Raw genomic sequence first — 11,192 nt, forward strand, 5'->3', positions numbered from 1 at the left:
ACCACGGTAATGAACAGCTACAAAAGGCACCAAGACAGTACAAAAAGCCAAAAGGACAAATCTAGATGATCTATCGCGATAATTATCATATCTGTATAATATGTTGGGAGTCGGGGTTTCGTCTTAATTTCTGTGTGTAAACATCTCCCGACAATATAACAATACTGCTTTACATCATTAACATATATTTCCTGAGATTGGTTTGCCAATATAGTCGCCTTATGTTATTTATATATATATATTTAGATTTTTTCTGGTCCCAATTTTATTAAGCAAACAAGAACTGTTCATTAACAGACAGGTTTTAGATAATGAGTCGTTCTCTTGTCCAATGCCGGCGAGGCAAGTTTGTGCAACATCCGACTTCTTGCTTTTTATTTTTGTTTTTGATTGTTTTTGTACGTGTTCACACTGCATCTCAGTATCTGTTACGGATAGAAAAGGAGGCTAAATGTTAGATTTGCATACCAATTAAACACACACACACTACATACATTTCCTCAGCTTGACTAGAGCTTTAAAAAACGTGTTTTTTGTTTTAAGGCGTCAGCAACCGTGCTAAGGTCTTTTTATTGTATAGACTGTTTTTTTAACTTCACTAAGTACAAAGAATTTCAAATAATTTTGTTTACACACTGAAATGGAATGGAAAACAGTTGTCTATGTACGTCCTGTATCCGTACCTGTGAAGGGAGCTTTCGTCCGTCCCATGGCCAAGATATATCAAAGTATATATATTTCAGTGTGGTAGCATCACAAAGTCAGCATCAGGCCCTCACAATTACAAGGAGGTTTACATGATCATACACACATACTCAAGTGCACATACCTCGCATACATAGGAAGGCGTTTCCTGAAGTACCATCACTTTAAATAGGACGTTCAGTACATGTAGTATAAATTAATACGATAACAAGTATAGAAATAACTCGTCAACAATGGGCGATATAATAAATGATTGTTTATCATTTGGTTTTTCCTATTTAGAATTTACAGGAAAAATGCCCCCGTCCTTTTGGTTATACACTCATTGTTTTACCATATAAGTCAATGTTATAGAAGCCATATTAAGGATGACCAGTTCACATTGGTTATAAAGGATGGTACTTCCGGTTACACGGAGTGGCCAACAGTGCCGATAATACGGCTCTGATCAACAGGTTATGTACATACAGATACCTGTTATCATTAACTTAGTTTACACTTACTTATGAACCTATCGATTTTAACTGTACACATTTCGCTAACGTTTGTCATGAATTGTTAATAAAAGATTTACAATCATTATGATCATTTTGTGATGACTTACTTGGTGTTATGTTATATCATGGTAGCATAGTTCAGCTTGATGTACCCAGTATGGGATTCCTCAAGAGATGATGATGTCAGCCGATTATAAATGATGAACTCATAACCAGTTATAACGGATGCCACTTTCTAAAGAATCGTTCTCATCAAATAAAGATCATTAATATTACTAAATACTAGCACGACATTGTAACTCGTTACAATCCCAGCACACCGTTTGTCAACGGCTATTTTTGTCTGTATCCGTAGTGATAGATAAACAATAAAGTAGACCAAAAGCTACAGGTAACAACAATTAAGAAAATTTCCTAAGGTTAAAGGTAGTTGACGAGATGGAAATTATGCAATTATCAAGGCCGATATGTATATAATTTGGCCGAGATGTACCTGTAGACTACTTTTCTCGGAGTGTGACGTGCAATCGTTCACGTTGCGAACACATATATATTCAGCGCCTAGAGTGCAAAACATATCTAGATAAATGTAAAAAACCAGTTGATATTTTAATCGCTATCTTACATACAACTACTTGGGATGGCTTTTTGTCCGTTATAAAGAGTCTTAGGCGTCCATCAGCCGAGGGATTATCGAGATACCTAAATTGACACCACCGCTCTCGATTTAGATTTTTAACTTTGTATATGTTTTATGTTCTATGTATGTGATGTAATTTATGTAATATGTGTGTCTCGATAAAGGGGCAGGTTGCCTTGAAAAATTTGACAATTCGCTTGCCCGTACTGTTGCTATTACTTCATTGATCATATGTATATATATCAGCTGATAGAAACGAAAGTTGATCTGATCTTTAGGATCCAAACTTTGGATCTGGTGACCTTTGGTAACAAAGTTTCATTGCTGAATTGTGGGTATTTTACTACAAATTTTCTCAACAAAAAAGGTCAAATGGGCATAATATATGTAACCTTGACCTCTCCATGTAGACATGGAGTCTGGTGACCTGCTGTTTGGTTATGGCGAATATTACAAGAAGTCAAAGTGACCTTGGACTTAGAAGTTGATGAATTTTCAAAAAACAGCCTGATAAAGTTGTTATAAGCAAATGATCACAGACATATGAAAGGGAAAAGCTATAAAACGTCAAAGATAGTCCTAAAAAGATCACACCCTCAATGCAATCACTGATGTTGTGAAAGGAATGCCATGATGTATCTGATAATAAAGCATTGATAAAGTTTATCGATAGATTCTGTATCACTGTCAGTTGAACACGTACAGCAAGTTGTAGCAACTTAAATCACAAAAGAAATAACTTTACTACAATATTAAACAAATGTCGAAAATCATGAAACAAATAGACAATACATCTTTGGGTTAAATTTGAGTGTTAAAATGTATGTGGTAAAAAACTTCCTGACAAACATGTCATAGGTGATATTTGATTTGCATCAAAGTTAAGCAACTATAAAGAAAGCTAGGGAGCTAAATCATATAGAAGATGTTATCTTCACTCACTATCCATGATGTAGTGCACGAGATATCATATGTGACGTCACATTCTGATCAAGGTCACATCATTTAGTATTATAGTCGAGCTGTCAAGTTTAGCATATATAGTGTTCGTCTCCGCCATGGGTATCAAACGGATCTGTAACCCTGCCGTCATGTACACCAAGCGTGTCCCTGCCGCTCTCCTCTTCATCTTCTGTTGTATGATCATCAGCGTCTATGTTACATACTTTAACCATGGACCACCCGAGGACATAATGAATCGGAACAGAAATCAGGGACAAGGTGTTGAATCGTCAAACGATGACAAGGAATTGCGTCTCACAAAAAGAGACGAATCAAAAGATATTGGCGAGGAGGAAGACGGGGGTGACGATGAAGTGATCAAGGATGAAGATAATCCAGACTTTGTGGAGTCGAAGAAATTATGGGATGATTTTATAAAGGCAAACAATTATGTGTCTATAGGCGATCTCTACAGTGGCTGTGGTAAGTGTGTACATACTACTGAATATCCAACATCATGATAAATACAATATAAAAAGAACTTAGGCAAACAAAATAAAGAAAATCATGACACGTTAACATAACCTTAATTCAAACTCAATTCCAAGAGACTGGGGCAAAATATAAAACCCCTTCTTGTATATGTCTAATTATTTGATATATTGGAATTGTTTGACAATGATATCGTGGTTTACAGACAAACATACATACATACAAACACACATACATACATACATTATCAAATAAGGTCTAAATGACAGTGGCTGCACTATTCTTCTGGACAGAACTAGAAAAGTGGTATAATATTGAAAAAGGGTATAGTTCGATATTCATCCAGTGAGGTTTAACAGCCGATAAATATTGTGAGATAAGTGAAACCAAGCCAAGTGTATATCGTTAATAAAAAACCGATCACATTTCTTTGTCAACTGTGTGTTTAACATCATGTGATGATAACAAAAAACGCGGTAATTATAAAAATTACAACTTCCAAAGTTGAAGGTTGCGTGCGGATAACGAAAAAAAATCCAAATAGCAAATACCAAGTCTACAAACATCGAATGACCTGAAGGTTCTCAGGCCTTCTGTCTTGTCCTACCATGAATGGTTTAGACCCCCCACCCCCCACAACATGTCGTTAAGACAGTACTGTAGTATCACTTTAACAAACATGTTCATGTGCTATAGGAGCTATCATTTCGTGGATAGAGCATGTAAATAGATTATAGCTCTCTATGTCTTTATGTGTAGGTAGTAAGTGATGATAAACGTGAATATCTATCATGTAAGTGTATCGTGTGATAGATACACAGTTGAATGGGAAATAAATGTCGGTCACCTACTTGAACTTTCTTAAGCAGAATAATAGCCAGAATGTTGTTCCCCGAGTACATGGTGTTATTATATACTTATGTTGCATAAGTACCTCGGGACAAAGTCTCCAACACATGATCAAATGATTATTTTCCTAATACATATCAAGCTGCTTTTACTTTTAATATTGTGGTAAATTATAAAGTTCTGATCACAATATGAAATTTGGAATATTCCCCTTTTCCCACTAGCATTGTAGGTGTTCCTAGAATTATCTAAAATTACTAATAAGAAAGCTAAATATCCAAAATAGATTCGTAACATTACAACTTCAAAATACAAAGCTGTATATAATACCAGCTTAATATGCTAGCTATACCTTGTACAGTCCAACTGACATTTTATACCCTACATGCACGTCAATATAAAAGACTCACCAACTCGTCCGTCCTGTAAATCAAATAGTTCATGTTTATTGTTTAAAAGAAACAAGGGTGGTAAAATGTATCATAAAAACAAAAATGCATTTTGAAATATTCAATCAAGTGAGTTTTTTTTTAAATACAATGCAGTGTTAAAATTCAGTCATGCATCCTTAAACGTATGCATGAATGTATAGCTGCAAATTCACCTAATGCCAGTCTTAAAGACTAAGGCATTCATACCGTTAAATTGTGTACATGTACAGAAATGTTAAAGTCACTCCTGTTGACAGACAATTTCTTTGTATTTCAGAGGTAGGTGACAGAGTACTGGTCGGGAAGACGATAATGCTGCCAGATAAAAAGAAAGGAGGGATAAAATCGAGAACTTTCTTAAACTTTACATTTGGTAAGTAAACCATTGTTATAAACCCTTATACGAGAGCTGATTGATACGTTGTGACAAACAATCAATGGCACATATTATGCATCACTTCTTAGGCAGTTTAAAGAGAATATCAAACTCAAGCGCCGCGGAAAACTCAGTAAAGATGTGCTGTTCCACCAGGACAATGCACCTGTCCACAAGTCTGTCATTGCCATGGCTGCCATTAACGACTAGGGCTTTGAAATGATTGAGCATCCGCCTTATTTGCCTGATCTTGCTCCATTAGACTTTCATCTGTTTCCTAAATTGAAACAAACCTTTCTGAACGGTCAAGAAAACGACTTCTTTAGAAGTGGCATTGAGGCCCTTAAACATTGCTGGCTAAAGTGTAAAGATAATGAAGAGGATAATGTTGAAAAGCAATGCAATATGTCCGTCAAAATTCAAAACTTTAAATATGAAGCTCACACCTTACGAATCAGCCCTCGTAAATAGAATAGATACAACCAAATAATAATTAGGTATACCGTAATAGAAATGTTTAGAGGAACGTCTTGGTTACCATGACACGACTAACAAATCGTTAATGATAATAACACGTTAGGTACTATCACATGCTGACACATAATACATCGTGTACAAAACAAGTTAAATATTACGACACAAGGATAGGGTTACATACTACGACACACTAACACCTAATGCATCGTGTACAAAACAAGTTAAATATTACGACACAAGGATAGGGTTACATACTACGACACACTAACACCTAATGCATCGTGTACAAAACAAGTTAAATATTACGACACAAGGATCGGGTTACATACTACGACACACTAACACCTAATGCATCGTGTACAAAACAAGTTAAATATTACGACACAAGGATCGGGTTACATACTACGACACACTAACACCTAATACATCGTGTGCAAAACAAGTTTTAATCCACGACACAAGGATCGGGTTACATACTACGACACACTAACACCTAATACATCGTGTACAAAACAAGTTAAATATTACGACACAAGGATCGGGTTACATACTACGACACACTAACACCTAACACATTGTGTATGATATCGTGCTATATGTCACGAATCACTTATTACACTCGGTTACACTATAACAGTTATGTTTTATAACAAAACAACAAATAACAATTCGACTCGTCCAAGGTTCCTTTATACAGTACCGAGAAAACTAACTGCGCTTTGTCGATGAAATTTGTACACGAAGGCAGTGCTGTGCTTCTGGTATACTTGACATGAACGGTTTGATTGTGGAGTTTAACGTCATTGCAACAGTCAGGGTCATGAAAAAAAGGATGTCTGGGTTGGCACCTAGAGTTTAAAACAAAGCATAGAAATAAACAGCTGACAATAAAAAAAGTCAATTTATTCCAAAGCGATGGGGTAGCAGATTTGGTCTCTTCAATGTCCCCGTGATAGAAGACACGGAAGAAAATCTCTGATTTAGCAGAAAGCTTATTTAAAAATGTAACAATTTCGTAAGCCGTGCATTTGACCTCCTAACTTATTTTCGTACTCCAAAAATCGATTTAATTTTGTTACACCGGAGAAGGAATAATACTAAAACAGGAGATGTCTATACTTCGCAAGTACATAACTCATTCATTTCAGCAGAAACATTGGTTAGACAAAACCAGCCACTTGCCTCTTGGCAAATTCGCCTACACCAAATTATCTAAGCATGGAGTAAAATGATAAAAAACATTTTAGAACAGTGTTTTGTAACAGTAATTTTTGATTTGATAATGTGTACATGAATGCATTAAGAAAACTGAAGGATGCTTGCACTGTATATTGTAGAGGAAGACTACACGGGAGGAGAATTTGTCTTGGAAGTTAAGTATAATAACAAGGACTTATATGATAATCACTGGGATATGTGCACACTTGACGACCAGCAACCAGACCGGCTCATCTTCTGTCCATATAAAGCTAACGCTCAATGGTCATGGGTCAAGGACAAAAAGATTCCTGGCTATCTTCCAAAGGTAGGTTAAAAATAGTTCTTAGTCAAAAAGTTTAAAATAGTTCTTAGTCAATCTCTGCTAAATGTCACGGATAGTTCTTAGTCAATCTCTGCTAAATGTCACGGATAGTTCTTAGTCAATCTCTGTTAAATGTCACGGAGAGTTCTTAGTCAATCTCTGCTAAATGTCACGGATAGTTCTTAGTCAATCTCTGTTAAATGTCACGGAGAGTTCCTAGTTAATCTCTGCTAAATGTCACGGAGAGTTCCTAGTTAATCTCTGTTAAATGTCAATTTCTGTCACTAAATGTCACGGAGAGTAAATGTCACGAAGTCAATTTCTGCTAAATGTCACGGAGAGTTTTAAGTCAATCTCTGCTAAATGTCACAAATACTTTTAAGTCAATCTGTGAAATGTCACGGATAGTTCTTAGTCAGTTTCTGCTAAATGTCACGGAGAGTTCGAAGTCAATTTCTACTAAATGTCACGGAGAGTTCGAAGTCAATTTCTACTAAATGTCACAGACAGTTCTTGTTTCAAGAAATTCTCTGTATTTTGCATGATTATCTATATATGTGGCTGAAGATATACTCCAACAATATACAATTACTATGGTACCCTTCACTCAAATATGTTTTTATTTGGTTCCCGAAGTACCGAAAGTGGGAAACTAACAGATAAATTGAAATCTATTTGTTTGTTTACATCAGTGACATTGTTAGATTAAGAGAAAAAATTCTCAATAAGATATGTCAGGAATTCGGAATTATATCAGCAGTTCATGAAACATTATTGTAGAGTGCAAAAAGTAAAGATGTCTTACGTTACGATACACACCTGCTTAGAAAATTTTCATTTTTTTAGATGAGATTTAAAAAACATTTCAAAATCAGAAAGTAAGGAAATTTGATATATCTTACTGCTTTTTGCAAATATATATTGCAAATTGGATATGGATTTCTTAGTAAGCAATTAATTATTGAATTGTTATATTGCATCATACTTATTTGTCTACAGGGACGGTACGAGACGAAAGCGTATATTACAAACCAGGACGAAAAGCGTGTTCTGTGTGGATATTCATTGTTCGTTCTTTAATGAAGCACTCCTTCCATTGAGCTATCTCAGGACTAACCTAAAGATCTGTTTACTTCCGACGACAACATTGTTAGTTACTAACCACTATCTTGTGTGGTGGTGATACGGTTAGAATGTGTTTGATGGGGATTGCTGATATGATCTAGTCAGAGACAACGAATGGTTAAACCTCCACTACATAACGATATTTATACATGTATTACACATTAATTCATTGCATCGCTGTTAATGACTAAATAGTCTATTTTATTTGTGAATACGTAATTAGTTTTGTTATCAAATCAGCTCTTGTTGAACTTTGTTCAAATTTGCGGAGTTTTCATTGCACGATGTCATATATTGATTATCTGTGAGTATTTGACATATTCTTTCGTGTTCATCATTTTTTAATTCAAGTTACAAAGTGAAAATAACAAATTTATTCAATTATTGGGCTAGGACACCTCCCCGTCTAGATTTTGATTTTTGTTTCGATCACTTTGGATTTTCCTCAGTCGCCTCCAAGACTTCAAAATTCAGGCCCTTAGCATCAAGGACGTGTCCTAGAAGGACGAAACAGCTGTATGATGCAGATTGATTACTATTTGGCTCTCCCGTATTTATCTCTTAAGTTTGTATTTAAAAGTGTCCTTCACTTGTGTTTTTGCACAATCTTTGTAAGTCGTAAATGTTATCTTAATGTATGTATGTTATATTGATGATAGTATTTTGTAACCATTGAAGTAATATCGAGATAAGAGGAAAATGTGAGAAGTTATTTGTGAGCTCACAATTTTCTAAACTTACTGATGTTTTTTAGAAAGCAACAAAACAGTTGTTTTAATTTGATTTGTGCCTGGATTTTATTTCCATGTCATGGTCACAAGCATTCTCGTTTTCATGTTTATCTTAATTTATATTGATAGTTAATTTCTGTATGTGACAAATGGCCTATTAAGGATATTACACTTCACGTGACACACGTCTATACACGTATAGGTGATGTTGTCGAATACCTCGAACTCTTTTTACTTGAATACCCTGTATAATTCGAAAACATTCGTCGGTCCCGGCCAAACTTCACACGAAACATTCGAACTTACTTAAATGAAATATTTGTAAAACTCCAAGTTTTCCCACAGTCCAGGCGAATTCGAGATAAAGAGGTTTGACTTATAACTACCAAGATCAGCAACACTGATGAATTCAAAAATTATTCTGAAACGAAAGTATTCATCGAATTCAATTTGATAAAGATTACGGTGTAGATTACAAGCCAGTGTATCAAACCCCTCTAGTGAAATATATTGCAGTTCGTACAGCTTGTTATCTGCTCTTAATCTGCAATACTAATATAGAAAGTGTATTGTAACTTGCCAAAGATGTATGTGTTATATTTTATAAGGCATAGCAACATTGTGGAATTCTGTGTTGATATCTGAAAATATATTGAATTCATTGTTTCAAAAGTATACAGAATAAAAGTGTTGCAAATAATTGGGTTTCATTATCGTAATGTTGTATCAAGCTTACTTAACTATAAATATCATTTTAATCAATGTTGATAGCAAGTCAGAGTGGAAAAATGTCTACATTGAATGAATTTTTATTTGCCATAATAGAAATCACGTAAATAGGACGTTCAATAAAAATGCTGATACTCCTAGATCCCTCGGTGATCTAGATCAGGATAACTGGAACAGATAACTGGATGTATCATCACGATTTAACTGGGATCATTAACGCATCATCAACGTATCTCGTATCCAGTAATGTTCCACTGATATCTGAAAATATCGACGTATATGATGCGATGCCAATAAGACGAGAAAACAGCAAAGCTTCACTTTCGAGAGAAAATTATAAAGTATATTTGTTTTCACGATCGACCTTGAAGCTGACAATGCAATTACGGAAAAGCAGCTGACCTACATCTGTACTTTATCTAAGGATCAGGGATACCTGTAACATCGCCGGGGATATAGGTACACATGGTCACTGATTTCAGAGATAACTATTGCTATAGAATGGTGTAATATCGTCTCTCTTTAATGTTACTGAACAAACTTTTTTGACGAAATTATCAATATATATATATATATATATATGAATATCTACCGATGATAAAATAGCGATAGGAGACATACTTGACTGATGACCGTAAGTATAATTTAACCTGACAACAAACATAACATCACTGGTGTATAACAAAGTCATCCTTACTAACCTTTGACCTCTAAGGCATAAAGCAAGTCTTGCTGATATCATTAGCTAAAGTAAAATATATGACGTTTTATAATCCTAAGCGACAATACTGTAAAATTCCAACTACTAAAGGGTTATCAGACAACAAAGACTATCTATAGATATAAACTGAGGCAAGTTAATTCATGTACAACAGGGACTTAATTCCCAACCTATGGGGAGACGGCAAGACGTTTCAACTAGACGAGGAAACGTATAACCATTGCTAGGTCATAACTTAGTCAATACTTCTCCCGTCTCGTCCATCAAACACTCAATGGAGATATGAAATATTTCTATATAAGGTAATGTATGTGTTACTAGGATTTAGAGCCCTTAGAATATATATAATAAAAAATATAATATATATATAAAGATATGCACAATTTTCCCTTGTTGGGAGTAACCCTTGTGACATATATTTGGACCGTAAGTTTGGAATTCGTGCCAAGTCCCTGTGACATGTATCATCTAAAAACAACTCTTCATACGAGAAACCAGAATACCTGAGGGAAATCCACATGGGCAGGGGACACCCATACGTATTTTGTCCAGGAAATCAAAACTGCAGATTATGGAAAGAAATTTTGATTTGGAAACAAAGAAATCTGAGTAATTAGATTTGTTTCGAAACAATATTTCCTATGGTCCATGTAAATAAATTTCAATGTATGTTAATTAGATTTCAGAACATATTCCCTTAAAAATAAATCTTAGCATTATTAACTATCTCTAGTCACACCTGACTTTTATTTTTATTGAAGTTACCTGCACTTGCCTGTTCAAAACATCAGCTTCACAACAGCCAACACATAGAATCATCTTGCCTTTCTCAAACAAATTCATATTCAACATTTGTTGTATTTGTAAAGGTTAAATTTGCCATATGAAAATTTTCTGAATTCTCATATAATATAAAAAATTCTGCTATGACTCATTCAACTGTTTAGGCTTTAAA

General features: G+C 34.9%; 1 protein-coding gene across 1 annotated transcript; it reads left to right on the forward strand.

The window, feature by feature from the left end:
- The first annotated feature begins 2,898 nt into the window (after positions 1 to 2,898).
- On the forward strand, positions 2,899 to 9,487 carry LOC132553587 (uncharacterized). The gene is made up of 4 exons (XM_060217842.1): positions 2,899 to 3,267; positions 4,834 to 4,929; positions 6,747 to 6,934; positions 7,931 to 9,487. Exons 1-4 carry the CDS (start codon positions 2,901 to 2,903, stop codon positions 8,009 to 8,011), a joined length of 732 nt encoding a protein of 243 aa, XP_060073825.1. The 5' UTR covers positions 2,899 to 2,900; the 3' UTR covers positions 8,012 to 9,487.
- Positions 9,488 to 11,192: the final 1,705 nt, after the last annotated feature.

Source organism: Ylistrum balloti, unplaced genomic scaffold (assembly GCF_031769215.1).
Source record: "Ylistrum balloti isolate Yb309-2 unplaced genomic scaffold, AGI_CSIRO_Ybal_v1 Utg370338, whole genome shotgun sequence".
Lineage (NCBI taxonomy): Eukaryota > Metazoa > Mollusca > Bivalvia > Pectinida > Pectinidae > Ylistrum > Ylistrum balloti.